At 52.7% G+C, this 21,163-nt stretch overlaps 2 protein-coding genes across 2 annotated transcripts; both read left to right on the forward strand.

The window, feature by feature from the left end:
- The first annotated feature begins 339 nt into the window (after positions 1-339).
- Positions 340-5,583, forward strand: LSM2 (LSM2 homolog, U6 small nuclear RNA and mRNA degradation associated). Its single transcript, XM_079713782.1, has 5 exons — positions 340-519; positions 1,129-1,196; positions 4,782-4,812; positions 4,931-4,990; positions 5,100-5,583. The coding sequence occupies exons 1-5, from the start codon at positions 517-519 to the stop codon at positions 5,223-5,225; spliced, it is 288 nt and encodes a 95-aa protein (XP_079569908.1). The 5' UTR covers positions 340-516; the 3' UTR covers positions 5,226-5,583.
- A 1,282-nt stretch (positions 5,584-6,865) lies between these two features.
- Positions 6,866-21,006, forward strand: VARS1 (valyl-tRNA synthetase 1; the record flags this gene model as incomplete). The annotated part of the gene is made up of 29 exons (XM_079712424.1): positions 6,866-7,252; positions 8,463-8,597; positions 8,693-8,831; positions 9,062-9,186; positions 9,272-9,356; positions 9,560-9,660; positions 9,799-9,926; positions 13,789-13,953; positions 14,201-14,282; positions 14,769-14,888; positions 14,968-15,076; positions 15,169-15,263; positions 15,503-15,593; positions 15,844-15,968; positions 16,053-16,156; positions 16,243-16,401; positions 16,516-16,606; positions 16,724-16,829; positions 16,908-16,978; positions 17,068-17,193; positions 17,496-17,600; positions 17,683-17,751; positions 17,832-17,910; positions 18,035-18,162; positions 18,544-18,699; positions 18,850-19,056; positions 19,142-19,253; positions 19,349-19,674; positions 20,871-21,006. 29 exons carry the CDS (start codon positions 6,866-6,868, stop codon positions 20,937-20,939), a joined length of 3,795 nt encoding a protein of 1,264 aa, XP_079568550.1. The 3' UTR covers positions 20,940-21,006.
- Positions 21,007-21,163: the final 157 nt, after the last annotated feature.

The raw sequence follows: 21,163 nt of genomic DNA on the forward strand, positions 1-21,163 counted from the left end.
TCAACATTTTTTTTTCTTTACTTTTATCAAAGTGTAACATACATAGAAAAGTATACAAATCATCATGGGTTTTCACAAGTTCCCCAGCAGTTTGCAATAGGAAGTGTCTTTAGAGTATGAGCAAATCATGCTGGAACTGTACTTATTGTCATAGAAAGGAACAAAAACCCCTGAGAGGCGGTGAGCCACCCTCCCCGACGCCCGTACAGCAGCTGGGGCCCGCGCCTGCGCGGTGGGAGCCTGCCACTCCGGGAGGAAGTCGGAAGGCGATCAGCTCCGCCCCTTTCCCGGCTTTGGCGTTCCCCTCGGCTCTACCCACCCCGACCTCCCCGAGCCGCGAGCCCGCGGGGCGCTGCCCTCCACCCCTCGGAGCTCTCCGCGGCGCTTCCCGCAGCGCCTGCGCGACCCCGCCCCGCCCCACGCGCAGGTTCGTGTTCCAGTTGCCGCCAGGCCTTCGGTCCACTGCGCCCGGCCCTCGCTCTCCCGGTCTCGCGGGCGCCCGGCGGCGCAAGCACCATGGTAGGTACCGTGACGTCACAAGGGGGCGCCTTCGGGGAGCGCGGGCGGTTGGGATGGTTGGGGGCGGCGGGGGGTCCCTCTGGGGGCTTTGTTCTTCTGGGCTGGCGTTGGACCCTAGGACTTTTCCCTCCATCCTTAGTTCCTGCGCCTCAAGTTCTTTGAGGAGAGACCTGGAAGCAAATAGGATTTTTTCCCCCCCATGAGAAAAAAGGAATAAAAAAACAGAGAGTAGGCGGAGACAGCAGTAGGAACAGCTAGACCTCAAGGATCATTTCCCTGACGGAGAACAGGCTCCGGGAGGGTGCGGGTGGAATACTTTCTACAGTTCTCTGGGAGGCGTGGTCAGGACCCTAGGAGAGGTCGTCCGTTGAGAGACGAGCCCGAGGTGTGTAGCGCAGAGCCTCTCTCTGGGGCTTTAGGTCAGGGGCTCGAGGTAGTGTGCATAATCATCTGGGCTCCAGCTGTTGCTCCGAGTGTTCCTGTGAAGTTTTGAGAACTGCCAGAAATGTGGCGGGGATCCCAATACCAGTATTTGGTAATGCTAGCAGGGGGACGCGCCTCTTACCATGTCCCTTCCCATATGATGGTTTTCCCTCTCTCGCCCAATAGCTCTTCTATTCCTTTTTCAAGTCCCTTGTGGGCAAGGATGTGGTCGTGGAACTCAAGAATGACCTGAGGTAGGTACCTGTTCTGCCAAGTCTGTAGGGGGTCGATGTGCCCAGCGCCCTGGAACTTCTTTAACAAGTATTTGAGGGCTAGGCAAGGTGGGAAGGATACAAAGGAAATAAATGACTTGTGCCTCAAGCTTACAGATTAGCTGAGGAGTTGTATCTTGTATTGGAAAAAAATACAAAGAAGTATGTAAGTAGTAAGTACTGGAGAGAAGACAGGGCACACGCATCAATAACATTTTTTACAAAACCTAGTTTTGTTTTTCTGATTATATACTCCTTTGACCCAACTTCTAGAAATGTAAGTATCGGTTCCTCAAGTAAAGATGTGTGTACAAAGATGTTGGTAGATTTTTTTTTTTTTTGTAATAGCCAAAAGTTGGGGGAAAAATTAAAAGAGCCATAAATAGGGAATGGGTTAGATTGTGGTATTTCCATATAGTATAGCTGTTCACATAGAAATGAGATGTATTAATATGGAAAGCTGTTGCAGAATAGTATATGTGGCATTATCTCCTTTTTGTTGAAGAAAATATAAAAGGTAAACAGAAGACCAATGCAGCCCCTTTTGTCTATACTGCTTTTACATCCCCTATCCCCTTGTATCATTAGCTTCTAGTCATTTTTCAGGAGTTGGATTAAATGCTGTATCTTTGGACTTTCTTGGTTCTTCTTCTTCTAGCCAAGTAGACTCCTCCTTTTCTTTTTTCTTTTTTTTTTTTTTTTTTTGGCCCGTGCCACGCAGCATGTGGTATCTTAGTTCCCCCACCAGGGATTGATCCTGTGCCCCCTGCATTGGAAGCATGGAGTCTTAAACCACTGGACCTCCAGGGAAGTCCCTAGCCAAATAGACTCTTCTGTCAAAGAGTCTTTTCTCCTTCCTAGTGGGTGCTTCTCAAGTTGTGATTTCATAGAAGTGTATTTACTGTTTAGGATCTATCTTTCCTACAGGGCCAAGACCATGTTTAAGCTCACCACTGTGTAACTAATGTGTAGCACAGGCCTGGTATCAATATATAGTAGGTGCTTAATAAATGTGTGCTGAAGGAAAAAAAAATAGCCAACATTTGAGAACCTCCTATAGACTAAGAACTACTCTGAATACTTTACATTTGTTAATTCATTTAATTCTCAGAACACCTTGACATGACATATACTATTGTTCCTGTTTTACACATGAGGAAACTGAAGCTTGGATAGGTTAAGAAATTTGATTAAGTCTACACAAATACTAAAAGACAAAGCCAGAACTTAAATCCCATTCTGTCTGCCCCCCGACCCCTTTTTTTTTTTTTTTTTTTTTGTGGTATGCGGGCCTCTCACTGCTGTGGCCCCTCCCGTTGCAGAGCACAGGCTCCGGACGCGCAGGCTCAGCAGCCATGGCTCACGGGCCCAGCCGCTCCGCGGCATATGGGATCCTCCCAGACCGGGGCACGAACCCGTATCCCCTGCATCGGCAGGCGGACTCTCAACCACTGCGCCACCAGGGAGGCCCCCGACCCCTTTTTAAAAATTAAAAACAGGGTCATAGTTTCTATGCAATTGTGAAACTTGCTTTCACCTAATGGTATGTTGCGGATATTTTCCATGTCAATAAAGTTGATATTTAACGTTTTAACGTTCTTAATGTCTGAATGGCATTTTTCTTAGCTGGCTAGAACTAATTTAACCAAGACCTTGCTGTGGGACATTTAGGCTGTTTCCAATTATTTGCTTTTATAAATGATACTGCCCTGAACATCCTCATGCATACATCTTTGTATACATCTCATTTCATTAGAAAAAAAATCCTTTAAATGAAATGTGCATTTAAAATATTGATACATATTATCTGATTGTCCTTTAGAAAGTTTGAATGAATGTATTCTCTCCCCAATTGTTTCTTCTTCATTTCTATGTGAGACAATTTCTTAGTGGGGGAGGCATTGACATGGCAGGGAACGGTGAGGCAAGGGATTTGCCTTTTAGATCAGCGATTTCGATTTATGGCACTGACAATGCATGTGGTATTGATGGCATATATTGATAGATTGGGTCCATATAGAGACAAGTGTGAAAAGCACAACTACCCTCAGCAATTCTGTGAAATGACTTGTTTTTTGATTTTCCTCTTCTTCCTGGGTCTTCCACATGGCAAGAATAACTGTTATGTTATAGCCCCAGATACTAAAGCAAGGACTTAAAAGATTCGAAGGTAATCCATTGGGTTGGGAGAAGAGCTCTTTCTCTTGTGCTGGTTGTCAGACCACTTTTGTCCTAAATATCTCATTCTAAAGGGACTGAATGAAATGTTACCACCTTATGCAATTCCTGAAAGTTACTGCATTGCTGCAGTGGGTGATAAGGCGCTGTCAAAAGTTTTTTAGCAGCCAGGGATGTGGTAAAACCACCACTGAGGCAGTTGGTCTCAGACACTGGATTTCAGACACTTAGAATTTTACAAAAATTAGGGCCAACAGAGAACTGACAACTTGAATTTTGGCAAGGTAAGGATATTTTTTAAACTGCCATTTATTAACAATCATATTTTTTTAATACAAAAAAAAGGAAGGGCAATTAAAGAGCAGTTATTCTTAGGAGGAAACCAATGACAACCTTCAGCACACTATATACACACTACACTAGCCTGCGTTTCCTCTTTCGTCATGGACTTATGAAACTTTGAGCACACATCAGTATTTGAGAACCAGTTCTAAGGAACTTAGAATCTGGTGATGACATGCAGAATGGTTCGGATGAAGGCAGCCAGGTTGGAGGCTGGCCTGGATTGAGCTATAAAGTCATTAGACCTTGGTTTGTAGAAATCATACTACAAAGAGAATTACAGAAATGTTAGAAAGACATCAGCAAACCATAGGGATTCATGGGACATGGAGGGTGGAGAAGTACAACTTATAGGATTTGAGGTTGTGAGACTTCGTGTTGAAACTATTGGCAGAAATGAAAGGATTGGGAGAGGTAGCATGGCTTGGAGCACTGGTGTTTAGATAGCATTCCTCTTTAACATTGCAGGGGGCTCAAGGATTGAGGAAGGGAGAGGACATCCCTGTGCCTGCATCATCAAGAACACTGCTAGCTACCTACTTTACCTACTTTACATATGAGGCTCTGGTTCCAAAGCAATAGTATTTGAAACTAGCTGGTGGTTCTGGGGGTTGGACAGGCCTGAACCAAAGTCTCTGTTTGTTCTAAACTTGGGCAAGTTATAAAACGTTTCTGAGCCCCTGGATGGTTAATAGCTACCTTATGAAGTGGCTGTAAATATTACAAATATGCAGAATACAGGTCTAGCCCATACCAGTTGTTTAATGGTAGCTACTGAGAGTGAGTTGGTTTAGGGAGAGGAGAGGTTATTTTAGAGGTCTAAAATAACACACTGCTGTTTTTCAGAGGTCTAAAATAACACACTGCTCTGGAAGCACCTACTTTCCTAGTCCAGAGCTTAGACATATCCCTTTTTGGTTTTGCCTTTTCTGGTTTCCTCAAGTCCTTTATTTCCCCCAACCATGCTCTTATCCCTGCTCTGCAGTCACCTCTATGTTGACTTTGGTATAAACTAATTGGGTTTTACCCTCTCTCTGCCCCTGACAGCATCTGTGGAACCCTCCATTCTGTGGATCAGGTGAGAATATAATAAGGGCCCTGAATGGGGTCTTGGGGAAGGAGATGGGAGAGGTTAAGGACTGCGTACATTCATCTTGTCTCTAGTTCTAATGATGGTGTTCATCTTCTTTTCTTAGTATCTCAACATCAAACTAACTGACATCAGTGTCACAGACCCTGAGAAATACCCTCACATGGTGAGTTGTGGATGGTAGAGAAGAGGAAACATCTCTCAAAGCAGGAGGTCCCTGGGTGGATAGAGGACATTTTTTAAGGGTGTTTTCACATTTGTCTATCTTTGTCTAGTTATCAGTGAAGAACTGCTTCATCCGGGGCTCAGTAGTTCGCTATGTGCAGTTGCCAGCAGATGAGGTCGACACACAGTTGCTACAGGATGCAGCAAGGAAGGAGGCCCTGCAGCAGAAGCAGTGATGGCTCCTCCTCCCTTCCCCCTCCTTCCACTGGTGACCCTTAACCTCATGTCCCAGCCAGGGAGGCCTCCCTCCCATACTTGAGGTGTTGTTTGTTTCTACATAGCAAAGGCTTTTTTTTTTTTTTTAAGGGATGTGGATGAGAGGAATAATAGTAGGGAGCAACTGTCCTCTGTTGAGAAGGGGAGGAAAAGTAGGCTGGGGAACCGCGAAGCCTTCCCTGTCCCCAGCGCCTGCCTTTCTCACTTCTTCCCTGGAGACGGTGGGAAAATCTCCCAGATCTCTCCAGGGTAGCACGTGATTCATTCTGGGGATGGAAGGAATCTGTCCCGCATCGGGAATAAAATTTATGACGCAAATTCTGGTTCTGTGTGTGTTTTGGGAAGGGGGCTGGAGAGTGGGAAAGGGGTGCTAAATTCATCCAAGCCCTGTTACTCTCATTACCCCAGCCAAGAATCCAATCCATCCCAGCATCATCTGCTGATACTCTCCTTGGTATAAACCATATCATTACCTCAATTAGACTACACGTTTCCTGAACATTCCCCTACCTAAATGGCCTACCTATCGCAGCTTTTTGCTTATACTGTACCTATGAGTGCTTGCTGTCCTATTACCATGAAAGCTAATGAGACACCAAAATGCGTTTAATGCTGCTGGATTTCTTCCTCAGCCCAGCCAAACCAGTACACTTTCCCAATATCTATTGCAGATAAATAAATACAAGTGACAAAATACTGTGGAGAGTTGTGACTGGGAATTAACTCTTTCACTCGTTTAGCAAACAAGAGTTGCCGCTACAGATATGATTTCTCAGCATGAAGGGATTTTAGAGGCCATCCAGCGTGACTCCCTCTTCCCACATAGGAGGAAATGAGGACCAGGGAGGACCTGGACACCAGGGACCTTCCCCAAGTGGATCCGCGTCCGCGTCAGGGAGTGCCCTCCCCGCCGCTTCCCCAGCTGCCCGCTCGGCAGCGCCCGCCCGCTCGGCAGCGCCCTCCCACCCGGCCGAGGACCCGCGCGGGGTGCCCGCGGCGGCGCCTGACGGGAGCGCGGTTCCCGGGCGCGTCGCCACACCGCCCCCCCGTGCCTGCGCCCCTCGCTGTTCCTCCGGAGCGCGGTCTGCGGCGGGCGGCGCGGTACCCGGGCCAGGGTCGGGAAGGGCAGCGCCCGCACACTCAGGCGGGGCACGGCTGCCCCCGCCAGGACCCGCGGGCCCGGAAACGCTTCCAGTCACACGTGGGCGCCGACGGCCCGGGCTGCTGTCGCAGGGAGCTAGGGTCGCCCGGACAACTGCCCGCCGTCCACGCCCGCTGGACTCCCCGGCTCCAGCCGCCAGACCAGTCCAGCTTCGGCCGGCGCCTGGCTATGAGGTGGATACCAGGCTCAGTGTGACCACCTCCCTCCAGTACGTACATACAGCCCGAACCCGCGTCCTGCCGGCCGCTGAGGGGCTCCTACGAGCTTCCCACACTCCCCGAGGGCCCGCGGTCACGGGAAGTTCCCCACTGTCATTGCCACTCCGAGAGCTGGGTCCTCGGCTCTTGAAGTCCAGTCAGATTCCTGGGTCCCTCGTTCTTACCCTGTCTTTCTTTCTCCTTAGGGTTTTTGCACCTCATTCGGACCTCCTGCATAACCATGTCCGTTCTCTACGTCTCTTCTCACCCCGATGCCTTCCCCAGCCTCCGAGCCCTTATAGCTGCTCGCTACGGGGAGCATGGGGAGGGTCCGGGGTGGGGAGGAGCCCACCCCCGCATCTGTCTCCAGCCGCCCCCGACCAGCAGGACTCCCTTTCCGCCACCCCGCCTGCCCGCCCTGGAACAGGGGCCCGGTGGGCTCTGGGTGTGGGGGGCCACTGCTGTGGCCCAGCTGCTGTGGCCAGCAGGCCTGGGGGGCCCTGGAGGTAGTCGGGCAGCCGTCCTCGTCCAACAGTGGGTCAGTTACGCTGACACGGAGCTGATACCAGCTGCCTGTGGGGCAACGCTGCCAGCCTTGGGACTCCGAAGCTCTGGCCAGGACCCCCAGGTGAGAAGAGGCGCAGAGGGGAAGGGGGAAATTTAGAAGAAGGAAGCAAGACTTGGAATGGATGGTGAGCCAGGAAGTCAGCATGTCAGACGTAGAAAAAGATTGATCGTATTCCAGATTGCCACCTGATATGGTAACCTTGGGCAGTTTTCTTAAACTCTCTGAACCTTGGTCTTCCAACGAAAATTGAGAACATGTTGAGAAGGTGAAAAGATGTGTGCAGAGCACATAATCTAGTGCCAGGTGTTTTAAAGTCTCAGAGTAAGAGTTTGATGAATCTGAAACTGATGAGGTTAGTTAGAGGTTACTGTGAATTGTAGGAAAAGATTGGGTGAAGGAGAGATGAGGAGAGGCATTCAGGCCTGGAGAGATGACAGTTGCTGGGAGAAGATGGAGGAGAAATGAAAGGAGGAAGAAGGGAAGTAGGAGAAAGGAGAGAGAATCACACCAGATTATAACTAAATTCTTCTTGAGTGGAGCTGTGCCTTACTGCCCTTATACCACCACCTCCTTGCAGAGTATTGAGCACATGGTGGATATTTAGTATTTTTTGAATGAATGAATGAATGAAATGAATATATGACTTAGATCCTGGTTTGCTCCCTCATATCCTGACTACCCTATCTAAATAGAGGCCCCCTCTCATTGGAATTCTCTCTCCCCCTCAGCTTCATTTATTTTTCTTCATAGCACTTAGGAGGAAAATAGGGTAATACATTATATATTTGCACATTTACTGTCTCCGCCCCAGAAGGTAAATGCCAACAGGTCAGGGGCTCCATGTGTTCATATTGTCTCCTCATTCATTAGAGAAGGCCTGGCATGCAGTAATACTTAAAAAAATATTTGTTGAAGCAGTTACTGTGTTGCCTCATGTAATCTTTAACTTCCTGTGCTTAGTATATTGTATCTGACATATAAGCGTTTAGTAGGCAGTCCAGTGGTTAAGACTCCATGCTTCCACTGCCTGGGGCGCGGGTTCGAGCCCTCTTTGGGGAACTAAGATCCCGCATGCTGCGTGGTATGGCCAAAAAAAACAAAAGTGTTCAGTAGGAATTCATTGAATGAATGGTAAGTATTTTTATTATGATCATTTCAGTGAAGAAGGAACTGGTGATTTGTGGGAATGGAAGGAGGCCAAATGGATTGAATGGGGGTGGGGATTGAGGTGGGCCGAGCCTTATATCATACCCCTTTGCCTTCCTGTTAGGCTGCACTGGCGGCCCTGGGCAGGGCCCTGAGCCCCTTGGAAGAGTGGCTTCGGCTGCACACCTACTTGGCTGGAGAGGCCCCCACTCTGGCTGACCTGGCGGCTGTCACAGCTTTGCTGCTGCCTTTCCGTTATGTGAGTCATTGGGGCTTGGGGAAGAATGAGGGCAGGTTCCCTCAGACCTCACTATAGGGTGACTCAGGACAGTTCATTTCTTTCCCCCACCCCAGGTCCTGGACCCCTTTGCCCGCCGGATTTGGGGTAATGTGACTCGCTGGTTTATCACATGTGTCCAGCAGCCAGAATTCCGGGCCGTGCTGGGAGAGGTGGCTGTGTATTCAGGGGCCAGGCCTCTCTCCCAACAGCCAGGTGAGGAAGGATGGAGGGTGGGAGCGAAGGGGTTCCTCTGGGGCCTTTCATGCAGCTCACTTTCTTTTGTCTCTTAGGAATAGCAGAATCACTGGGACAGGAGCTGGGCGGGGGTAGGTGGGAGGTCAGCATGGGGGAGCCTTTGGGCAGCTGAAATAGGCCATCTGAGACGTAATAGCACTCTTCACAGAGGGTCTCCCGCAGGTCTGCATTTCTGTGCCTCTTTCCAGGCTCTGAGGTCCCTGCACCCCCAAAGACAGCTGCTCAACTCAAGAAAGAGGCAAAGAAACGGGAGAAGCTAGAGAAATTCCAACAGAAGCAGAAGGTCCAACAGCAGCAGCCACCCCCTGGGGAGGTGAGAGGCTGGTGGAGCTGGATGGAGGGTTGGTGCCATGGTGAGCGGCTGATAGCTGGACCTATGTCCTTTCTCTCCCAAGCAGAAGAAACCAAAACCAGAGAAGAGGGAGAAACGGGATCCTGGGGTCATTACCTATGACCTCCCAACCCCACCTGGAGAAAAGAAAGGTACTAGGAGGGGGAAGAGAGACCTCCACTCTTCACCTCTACCCTCCTGGTCTCTTCTCTTTTTACCCCTTTTGCTCTGTCCTTGCTCCCACTACTTTGCTTAGTGAGGATTTGCAGAGTCCCGGGTCCTCCTCTGCTGGCCCCTTGTCCCCTTCCCAGCTGCTCCCAGCCTCGGCTCTGACCCTTCCCTTCCTCCCCCTCAGATGTCAGTGGCACCATGCCTGACTCCTACAGCCCTCAGTACGTGGAGGCTGCCTGGTACCCTTGGTGGGAGCAGCAGGGCTTCTTCAAGCCCGAGTATGGGGTGAGTGGGCACTGCTGCCCAGGCCTGGAGGGGATGGGGGCGGGGAAGGACAGGGCTGAAGGATACATTGCCTGGGAGCGGACCAGAAGAGGTGACATGAGGCCTTAGTAATAAGTACCCATCCTTCCTCCCCGTCAGCGTTCCAGTGTGTCAGCACCAAACCCTCGGGGCATCTTCATGATGTGCATTCCACCCCCCAACGTGACAGGCTCTCTGCACCTGGGCCACGCGCTCACCAACGCCATCCAGGACTCCCTGACCCGATGGTGAGCTCCCGTCCTCCCCTCCAACTGGTTCCCTCTGCCTTCTCTGGCTCCACGCTCCTGTGGTTCCCTTCTCTTTGCCGACTGGGGCCCTCAGCTCTGCCCCCCTGGTGGTGCTACACTTCTCTCTGGGTCACTCCCATCTGATGACTTGGCGTCCTCTCCTGGTCAAGTAACCAGCACTTCCACTTGCAGACTCTCTTCTCTTGCCACTAAAAATAACATTATTTTGAATTTAGCAAGAAATATGTGAATATATTCTTGTAAGAAATTTAAAACTTCAAGTTTCCTTGACCTCTCTCCTCCAGATTTACTCCCTGCTAAGAATTAGCACACATCATTGTTATCACTTGGATGTGTATCTTTCCAGACCTTTCCTATTTGCTTACATGTACATGTACCCATAGAAATGTGTAGTTTTCCTTTTGGGAAATGGGTTTTTCTTTTCTGTAAAGGGATCACACCAAACTTGTTATTTTACAACTTTTTACTTACCCTTAACAGTTTATCGTAGAGATTTTTCCTCGTCCTTATATGCGGACTGACTTCATTCTCCTTCATTGCTCCTTAGTGTGGCTTTGCATAATGGTGTCACTTTTTTTTTTTTTTTTTTTTTTTGCGGTATGCGGGGTTCTCACTGTTGTGGCCTCTCCCGTTGTGGAGCACAGGCTCCGGACACGCAGGCTCAGCGGCCATGGCTCACGGGCCCAGCCGCTCCACAGCATGTGGGATCTTCCTGGACCGGAGCACGAACCCGTGTCCCTTACATCGGCAGGCGGACTCTCAACCGCTGCGCCACCAGGGAAGCCCGTGTCACTTTTTTATTAGTGGTTGTTCCTGATTTTTCTCTGTTGAAAACTGCTGGAATGCACATTTCCTATACATGTTTTCTTAAGCTCCTGTGGAAGCATATCTCTGGCATAGATACCAAGAACTGAAATCTTTGTGTCCAAGGGGCATGCCTTTATTGAGTACAAATAGAAGCTGGCAAGTTGCCCTCCAAAACAGCTTTACCAGTTTATACTCCATGAGTTGCATGTGAGGTGTGCCCCTGCCAACCCTGGACGTTATCTGTCTTTGTTTTGCCAATCTGATGGGGGGGGAAATGGTTATTTCTGTTACTGCTGGTTACTAGTGAGGCTGTGTCTCTTCATGTATCCTGGCAAGTCAGGTTTCTCTTTATATGTATTGTCTGCCCATCTTTCTATTGTTCTTTGTTTGTTTGTTTACTTTTTAAATTGTTTCGTTCGTTAGAAGATTCTTTATAGAGTCTATGTATACATTTTGGCTATTGATTTTTTTTGTTGTTGTTATATATGTTATAAACATTTTCTCCTGTTCTAGCACTTGATTTTTTTCCCCCACTGTTAATATTTTGACTAGTTAACAACCACAAAGGCTAATATTTCAGGTGATGACTTTCTTTTAAAAAGTATTTTAAAACAGCATTTTATCTATTGAAACTAGGGTTTATTTATTATATTTTAAATTTTGAGAAGTTTTTCTAGTGTCCTACTAAACTCAATTAATTTGGTCAAAAATATTTCAGGACATAACTATGTGCCAGCTCTGCTCAGGGGACTGGGATACATCAGACTTAGCATTTTGCAAGGAATTAAGAGTTGGAAAAACAGAGTTGTGTTAAATACATATAACAGTCAGATTATTTACGTGAGGAAAGGTTTAACACTTCTTACAGAACACTTAAGGTAGCAACATTTTTTTCTGATGAGCATGGTTTAAATCAAGTATTAGAAACTCCCATTACTTAACTGGAATAGATTCATGTCAATGTTTTAGAATCACAGATAACGTGAAATAACAGCCATAAGTATCTCCACCAGTAAGACATAAAAATGAAATAAAAGTGACTATCTATGTTTTTTCCTTTTTCTTCTAGCAGAGAATAGGGTGTTTTTCTACAAATGTCCATGACATTTTATTGATTTTTTTTTTTGGCCAAATTTATATGCTCCCCAAGAGACACTTTTAGTGAAATAATATTTTTATCTTCCTCTCTCATGCTTGATTTCTTTAATAGTATTGTTTAACAACATCTTGAAAAGGTGAGAAAATGTTCATATCCGTTACAGCATATAAGAATATCTGTGATCTGTAAGAGAATGGAGTTGCTACAGTCCTGTCCCCAAGGAGATCTAAACCCAGTGGGGGTAAACAGACTGATAGAGTAATGGATATAATGCAGTTTGATGAGTCATTGAAAATAATGTATGAACACAGTATTACTGTATTTCTATAGTCATTTTCTCTCGCCCACTCTTTTTTAAACATGTATCAATTTTTAAAATTAATTAATTAATTAATTAATTTTTGGCTGTGTAGGGTCTTCGTTGCTGCACGTGGGCTTTCTCTAGTTGCAGCAGTTGGGGGCTACTCTTTGTCGTGCTGCGCAGGCTCCTCATTGCAGTGGCTTCTCTTGTGGAGCACGGGCTCTAGGCACGTGGGCTTCAGTAGTTGTGGCACGCGGGCTCAGCAGTTGCAACGCACGGGCTTAGTTTCTCCGCGGCATGTGGGATCTTCCCAGACCAGGGCTCGAACCCGTGTCTGCTGCATTGGCAGGCAGATTCTTAACCACTGCGCCACCAGGGAAGTCCCGTAAACATGTATCACTTTCTAATAACAATAATAATAGCTGACATTAATTTGGTCCTCTCCCCTACTTTAAACTGTACTTCTCAGAGGTCACCAAAAAGTTCAGTACAGTTCAATGCTTTATGGGCCACATCAGCACAGAGCTTGATTAAGAGTAAACTGCGGGGGCTTCCGTGGTGGCACAGTGATTGAGAGTCCGCCTGCCGATGCAGGGGACGTGGGTTCGTGACCCGGTCCGGGAAGATCCCACATGCCGTGAAGCAGTTGGGCCCGTGAGCCATGGCCACTGAGCCTGCGCATCCGGAACCTATGCTCCGAATGGGAGAGGCCACAACAGTGAGAGGCCCGCGTACCGCAAAAAAAAAGAAAAAAGAGTAAACTGCATTTACTTGTACCAGAATATGGTAGGTGAAGACTCACGATACCACCATCTCTATTTCTCTAATTCATCCCCTGATTAATTCCCTGAAATATTACTAGCTTCCAGTCATTTTCTCCAAAATAGTCTAGTCCTTGAATTTCAACTCAAGAGATTTTATTGTTCTGAGGTTTTATGTTTTAACCTAGTCAGTTTACCAGTGTTCTTTGACTTAATCTTTACTGTCTTGTTAAAGAAGATCTCTCCTGCCTCCAAGTTACAAACACGATCACCTATTATTTTCTTCTTTTTTTTAAATTTTTGGAAACAATACCATTTTCTAATGCTTTTCTCATAGTTTTGTTTTCTAAAGTTGAGGGGTTTTCTTTTTAACTAAATTAAAATTAGACTAAATTTAGATTTATTTTAAAGTAAATAAGTTTATTTTTGTGGCTATGGGGAAGTAGGGCGATTTTTCCAACCAATTAGCTAGTGTCCCAAGCAAATTTATTGAATAGTTTGTCCTTTCTCCACTGATATGAAATGCCACGTTTAGCAAATACTAAATATGCTTGAATCTGTTTCCAGTCACTGTTTTGCTTCCTTAATCTATAACTTTGTTCCTAGTTCCTGTAAAAACTTCTTTTAATAATCGTAACTTTCTCACATGTGTTGATATCTAGCTGGGCGAGAGCCTCCTCTCTGTCCTTCTTTTGCCAAATTGCCTTGGGTGTCCTCACACATCTCTGCCTGACAGTGATTTTAGAGTTGGGAGAGTCCTGCCCCATCGCCCCTCTCTTTCTCAAGTTCACCGACTGCCTGCCTAGAGTCCCTTCCTCCTTTGGGGCAGCCCTACGGCCCGCTCACCTGTGCTCCTCCGTGCTCCCCCAACAGGCACCGCATGCGCGGGGAGACCACCCTGTGGAATCCTGGCTGTGACCACGCGGGCATTGCCACCCAGGTGGTGGTGGAGAAGAAACTCTGGCGCGAGCAGGGGCTGAGTCGGCACCAGCTAGGCCGAGAGGCCTTTCTGCGGGAGGTCTGGAAGTGGAAGGAGGAGTGAGTGCAGTGTCCCTGCAGACATCCCAGCCCTGCCTCCCTGTCCCCTGTCCAGATAAGATCTCTGTCACCTGCAACCCTGGCTGCAGGGTCAGACCCTCCCACAGAGGCTGAGGGTCATTTGGCCCCAGGGACAATGTCCATTTCAGAGGAATGAGTGATCCCCACATTCTGCCCCATTAGCTGCCTGATGTCTCCTTCCAGCCCAGGCCTGAATGCTGATCCCGGCCTTTCTGTCCACTTCCAGGAAAGGTGACCGGATTTACCACCAGCTGAAGAAGCTTGGCAGCTCCTTGGACTGGAATCGAGCCTGTTTCACCATGGATCCTGTGAGTAGGAGTAGGGGCGGGTCTCGGGGCTGGGGTAGGAGTAGGAAGCTCCCCACGGAAGAGAGCGTATGCCCAGGGCCCTCCCCCAGGAGGTGGCCCACTCGTAGGAAACCACCAGGGCTCAGCTGCAAATGCCACTTTCTACCCCGTGTCATGGCCCTTTGTGTTACCTGTCACCTACCTTAGGAGCTCAAATTCCTTCCAGTGGCACATGGTGGGGCCTCACCCTCCCCTGGAGCCTGAACCCCCAGGATTTTCTGCATTAGCACCTGTCCCTAGCTGAGTGGTTTCCCTGCCATCTACAGTATCACCAGGCTGTTGCCGATCTGTGGTCCCATAGTGCCCTCTCCCCCTCAAGAAAAGTACTTCTCTAGCCCCTAAAGGGGTCTGTGTGCCGGGCAGTGGGGCTCTGGGCCGGCCGGGTCTCACTGGCCCCTGCTGCCTTGACACCGAGGCCCATCTCTGGCTCCCCCTGTTCCCCCCTAGAAACTGTCAGCAGCCGTGACGGAGGCCTTTGTCCAGCTCCATGAGGAAGGAGTCATCTACCGTAGTACCCGCCTTGTCAACTGGTCCTGCACCCTCAACTCTGCCATCTCAGACATTGAGGTGTGCCCCTTCCCACCCCCAGCCCTCCCCATCTCCAGCCCCAGCCCCTGGGCCACTCTTCTTAATCTCCGCCTCACAGGTGGATAAGAAGGAGTTGACAGGCCGCACCCTGCTCTCTGTGCCTGGCTACAAGGAGAAGGTGGAGTTTGGGGTCCTCGTCTCCTTTGCTTACAAGGTCCAAGGCTCAGGTAGGAACCAGGGGCACCAGGGTCCTGGACTGGGTTGGCTGGGGGGTGGGAAGGGCCCAGCGCTGAGCCCACAAGGCCTCCTGTCACCCCAGACAGCGACGAGGAGGTGCTGGTGGCAACAACTCGGATTGAGACGATGCTGGGAGACGTGGCCGTAGCCGTGCACCCCAAAGACCCCAGATACCAGGTGTGGCGGTGTGCTGCCCGCAGTTGGGGGATGAATGCTGGCTGAAGCGGCCCCCACGCTACGTGGGGGCGATGGGCGCTGAGCCCCCCGGCTGATGAGAGAAACTGGATCAGAAACTCATCCGCTGGTGGTTTTCTGGCCGTGTAGATGGAATTGGGGTGTTAGGAAGTCAGGACCCTGCGTAGGAGGGAGGCGGGCCCAGCCCTCTGTGCGTTTTCGGCATCTCCCTCTGTCCCCAGCACCTGAAGGGGAAGAGCGTGATCCACCCACTCGTGTCTCGGAGCCTTCCCATCGTCTTCGATGATTTTGTGGACATGGAGTTCGGCACAGGTGAGCACAGGGCTGTCTGTGGGGAGAGGAAGGAGCCGTGAGGCACACTCGTGCTGTCCGTCTTCCCTTTCAAAGAAAAAAATAAGCTTCACCTGAGCAGGCAGGAGTTGGGCTGGTTCTCAGGGGACTGTGTGAGGGGGATGGGGGACGGGTGGTCTGAGGGCCACATCCGTCGGCAGAAGGGGGGGTGCGTGTGGGCAGAGACTCTTGTGAGTCCCTCGTGACCCTGGCACCCCCGCGTACACCCCAGGCGCGGTGAAGATCACCCCTGCACACGACCAGAATGACTATGAGGTCGGGCAGCGGCACGGGCTGGAGGCCATCAGCATCATGGACGCCCAAGGGGCCCTTGTCAACGTGCCCCCACCGTTCCTGGTGAGACTGCCTGGGGCGTGGTGGCTGGCTCAGGAGACGGCGGGGTACCTGGCACGGCCGTGACAGAGCCTGTCTCCCGTCCAGGGCCTGCCCAGGTTTGAGGCCAGAAAGGCAGTGCTGGCGGCGCTGAAGGAGCGGGGACTGTTCCGTGGCATTGAGGACAACCCCATGGTGGTGCCACTTTGCAAGTGAGGGTGGAGGCCGGGGGAGGGGGCAGGGGACGGGTTTCTCGGGGTGCTCGCCACCCAGCCTCCCCACCCACATGTACCTGCAGCCGCTCCAAGGACGTGGTGGAGCCTCTCCTGCGGCCGCAGTGGTACGTGCGCTGTGGGGAAATGGCCCAGGCCGCCAGCGCTGCTGTGACACGGGGCGACCTCCGCATCCTGCCCGAGGCCCATCAACGGACGTGGCATGCCTGGATGGACAACATCAGGTGCGTCAGGCCCCTCGATGTGGGGAGGGCGACCGGGCGAGGGGCCGAGCGGGGCAGAGGCCGGGGCACCTCCTGCCCTTCCTTGATTCCCTCTCCTCCCCCTGCCACTTGCAGGGACTGGTGCATCTCCCGGCAGCTGTGGTGGGGTCATCGCATCCCAGCCTACTTTGTCACTGTCAGTGACCCAGCTGTACCCCCAGGGGAGGTGAGAACCGGGCCAGGGCTGGGTACTGGCACGTCTTGAGGGGGCTCTGGGTTCATTGGATCTCGGTGGGGGGACAGGCAGAGGTGCCCCCTTGGATACTCACTCCACCTGTGGCAGGACCCTGATGGGCGGTACTGGGTGAGCGGGCGCACCAAGGCTGAGGCTCTGGAGAAGGCAGCCGAGGAGTTTGGAGTGTCCCCTGACAAGATCAGTCTCCAGCAAGGCAAGGCGGGGCCTTGGGGTGGGGGCAGAGGGAGGCTGATCCTCACCGCTACCCCGTCTGACCTCTGGCCCCCCTCAGATGAAGACGTACTGGACACCTGGTTCTCCTCTGGCCTCTTCCCCTTCTCCATCCTGGGCTGGCCCAACCAGGTACATTCCCGGGGCCAGCGCAGGGTGGGGTGGGAGTCTTGGGGGTGGGTGCTTGGCTCCCCATCAGTCACGCCCTGCTCTGCCCTCAGTCAGAAGATCTGAGTGTGTTCTACCCGGGGACGCTGCTGGAGACGGGCCATGATATCCTCTTCTTCTGGGTGGCCAGGATGGTCATGCTTGGCCTGAAGCTCACTGGCAGGCTGCCCTTCAGAGAGGTGTGGAGACTGCTGAGACCCCTCCCGCTGTCCACTCCCTCACCTGGGCAGCTGTGGGTGGGCCTGGCCAAGGAGGCTTGTGGGGTCTCAAAGCCAGCCTGGGCTCTACTAGGTGATTCTGCACCCCAGCTTCCTAGAGGAGGGAGCACCTCTAATTCACACGAAGGCACTGAAGGGGCTGGCAGGGACACCGAGGGGCCTGAGGTTCAGAGGAGGGCAAACCAGAGGTGGGGGTAGGGGGACAGGCATTGGGGTCTAGGTGGGGAGACATCCCCACAGGCCTTCCCTTCCCTGCCTCGCAGGTCTACCTCCACGCCATCGTGCGGGATGCCCACGGCCGGAAGATGAGCAAGTCTCTAGGCAACGTCATTGACCCCCTGGACGTTATCCATGGAGTCTCTCTGCAGGTGGGGCTGGGTGCGGGCTCAGGCCGGGAAGGGCTGTGGGGTGGTGGCCGCCTGCCCCTGACTACTCCCACCTCACCCTCAGGGCCTCCACGACCAGTTACTGAACAGCAACCTGGATCCCAGCGAGGTGGAAAAGGCTAAAGAAGGGCAGGTACAGAGGGTGGGCCCGGGGCTGGAGTTTGGGCAGAAGGCAGGCGAGGCTGGCTCAGGACGCTCACTCCTCCCCCGCAGAAGGCGGATTTCCCGGCAGGGATCCCCGAGTGTGGCACCGATGCTCTCCGGTTTGGACTGTGCGCCTACACGTCCCAGGGTACGGCTCCCCAAACCTGTCTCAGCTGCATCCTTCCTCCTTCCCTGAGGCACAGCTCTCTTCTCTGCCCTGGGCGTGAGCTGGGAGGGAGCACGGTGTGGACTCACGCTTCACCTCCACCCAGGCCGTGACATCAACCTGGATGTGAACCGGATATTGGGATACCGCCATTTCTGCAACAAGCTCTGGAACGCCACCAAGTTTGCCCTCCGTGGCCTTGGGAAGGATTTTGTGCCCTCACCCACCTCTGAGGTGAGGGCCTGGTGGGCGTGAGGTGGGCAGCACCCACACAGGTTGCATTCCTTCCCATCAAGCGCGGCGCATGCTGTTTCAGGATTGTAGCCACAGAGTCAGGAAGCCTGGCTCCTGCCCCCAAGGAGCCTCTGTCTAGCTGGGGGGACAGAAGGATGTCGGGACAGGGTGTCATCAGGAGCCTCAGGCACCGCGGTCCTCCCTCAAGGTGGAGGGGCGCCTGCCCCTTCTCCCCCGGGCGCTGGGCACATGGTGGTTGCTTTGGACCCATCAGGCTCCTGGGATGCAGATTTCCCCATGGTTCCCGTTCCCATGGGGTTCTGGCTCCCCTGCCCCTGGGCACATGGTGGCCCCCCGCCTGATGTGGTGCTTCCCCCCAAGCCTGGAGGCCACGAGAGCCTGGTGGACCGCTGGATCCGCAGCCGGCTGACTGAAGCTGTGAGGCTCAGCAACCAAGGTTTCCAGGCCTACGACTTCCCAGCTGTCACCACCGCCCAGTACAGCTTCTGGCTCTATGAGCTCTGTGACGTCTACCTGGTGAGGAGGAGCCGAGGGGCCGGGGTGCACAGAGCCCTGGGTTGGCCTGAGACCTGAGCCAGCCTCTCCCCCTCCCAGTCCTCACCAGTTCAACGAGGGCTGGAAGCTAGGCCTTCCCAGCCCTGAGCCCTGTGCCTCCCCCTCCCCTAGGAGTGCCTGAAGCCTGTGCTGAATGGGGTGGACCAGGTGGCGGCCGAGCACGCCCGCCAGACCCTCTACACCTGCCTGGACGTCGGCCTGCGGCTGCTCTCGCCCTTCATGCCCTTTGTGACCGAGGAGCTGTTCCAGAGGCTGCCCCGGCGGACGCCACAAGCTCCCCCTAGCCTCTGCGTTACCTCCTACCCGGAGCCCTCGGAGGTACGGGGTATGGCCTGGAGCGGGGCTCCGGGTAGCTCTGCAGAGCCAGCCCCCAGCTTCCCTCACCCCCTCCTCCACCCCACAGTGCTCCTGGAAGGACCCTGAGGCAGAAGCCGCCTTCGAGCTGGCCCTGAGCATCACTCGAGCCGTGCGCTCCCTGCGTGCCGACTACAACCTCACCCGGATCCGGCCCGACTGTGAGCCTCAGGCCCCCGCGTCCCCCGTCCCCTCAGCCCACTCTGGGACCAATGTCCAGTGTGGCCGTCTCGTCTCCTTTCTCCCTCCCACGCAGGTTTCCTGGAAGTGGCTGATGAGGCCACAGGCGCCCTGGCATCAGCAGTGTCGGGCTACGTGCAGACGCTGGCCAGCGCGGGTATAGTGGCTGTCCTGGCGCTGGGGGCTTCTGCACCCCAGGGCTGCGCTGTGGCCCTGGCTTCTGACCGCTGCTCTGTCCACCTGCAGCTGCAGGGGCTGGTAGACCCGGCCCGGGAGCTGGGCAAACTGCAGGCCAAGCACGATGAGGCGCAGCGGCAGGCCCAGCGTCTGCGGGAACGCCGCGCCGCCTCGGGCTACACCGTCAAAGTGCCCCTCAAAGTCCAGGAGGCAGATGAAGCCAAGGTGTGTGGTGTGGGTGGGCGTTTCCTTCCCCGTTTCCCACCCCATCACTCCCGCCGCCATCAAACCCCTCCTGCGTCTGCTCTGCCGGGCCCCAGGCAAGCCCTGGAGGAGCAGGTAATCTCTCCTCTCACACGTGAAGGACAGCCGGGCAGGGGCACAGCCCAGGGTCACACAGCAAGTTGAAGATGGAAGCAGACCATCCATCCATCCTTTCTCCCAATCAGACCCCTCGTGCACCACCCGCTTCCCAGAACTTGGTATCCACTTGGTGGCCCAATACAGTCAGGAAGCTTAGCAGATCACCTGGGACCCCTGCAGGGAGGAGCCATGGGGTAAACCACAGGGACAAAAAGAGAAACATGAGTGGAGGCTAGGAGTTACAGAGCCTTGGCGGCTGAGCAGGCTTGTCTCACGTGATTGTCCCAGTAGCCCTCTCATGGCAGGGCAGTATTACCAACACCATTTTCCAGATGGAGGCGAAGGGCCCCTCAGAGCCTCTTCCTAACCACTGTGCTCTACCTACCCAGTCATTGGCTGGGGCTGAGCCACTGGGTGGCACACAGGAGCCCTGAAGCCCCTTTGTCTTTGGGAATGGACCACTCTGGGAAGAGACAGGACCCAGGAGACCAGTGATGGTGGAAGAGAACAGGGAGGTGGGGAATTAGGGGGAAGCAGGCTAGCCAAGCACACAGTTCCCCCAGACTACCCCCTGCCCGTGGTCCTCACCCATCTTTCCAACTCTGACCCCTCTGCTCTTTGTTTGTTAATATATAAATTTATTTATTTATTTTTGGCTGCCTTGGGTCTTCGTTGTTGCACACGGGCTTTCTCTAGTTGCCGCGAGTGGGGGCTACTCTCGGTTGCGGTGCGCGGCCTTCTCGTTGCGGTGGCTTCTCTTGTTGCAGAGCTCGGGCTCTAGGCGCGCGGGCTTCAGTAGTTGTGGCACGTGGGCTCAGTAGTCGTGGCTCACGGGCTCTAGAACGCATGTTCAGTAGTTGTGGCGCACGGGCTTAGTTGCTCCACGCCGTGTGGGATCTTCCCGGACCAGGGGTCAAACCCGTGTCCCCTGCATTGGCAAGCGGATTCTTAACCACTGCGCCACCAGGGAAGTCCCTGACCCCTCTGCTCCTGTGGGCCTTTGGGGTTCTCTTCTCTTGGCCCTGGGTCTCACCACTCACCCCCTTTTCCACCCTCAGCTCCAGCAGACAGAAGCAGAGCTCAGGAAGGTCGATGAGGCCATCTCCCTGTTTCAGAAGATGCTGTGATACCCCCGGCTCCAGCCCTCGTAACTCCCAGTGCTCAACCGTGGGGATGGCAGCAATAAAATATTTTGCCACAAAACCATCTCCTGGCTGTGTGTGGTGGGGCTGGGGACGGGGTGCTGAGGGGCTGGGTTCCTGAATCCTCAGAGGCGCCAACGTGAACAGGGGGGCAGCGGGCTGGGCATGAGACACTGGGTCCTGGCGGGTAGAGAGATGTGTCTCTCTGG

The sequence above is a fragment of the Hyperoodon ampullatus genome (assembly GCF_949752795.1).
Source record: "Hyperoodon ampullatus genome assembly, chromosome: 10".
In the NCBI taxonomy this organism is placed as follows: domain Eukaryota; kingdom Metazoa; phylum Chordata; class Mammalia; order Artiodactyla; family Ziphiidae; genus Hyperoodon; species Hyperoodon ampullatus.

Excerpts from the sequence above, each read along its gene's own strand:
- LSM2 (XM_079713782.1), top strand. Across the intron at positions 4,813-4,930 it reads CCCTCCATTCTGTGGATCAG|TATCTCAACATCAAACTAAC; the intron begins GTGAGAATATAA and ends TTCTTTTCTTAG. Across the intron at positions 4,991-5,099 it reads CTGAGAAATACCCTCACATG|TTATCAGTGAAGAACTGCTT; the intron begins GTGAGTTGTGGA and ends ATCTTTGTCTAG.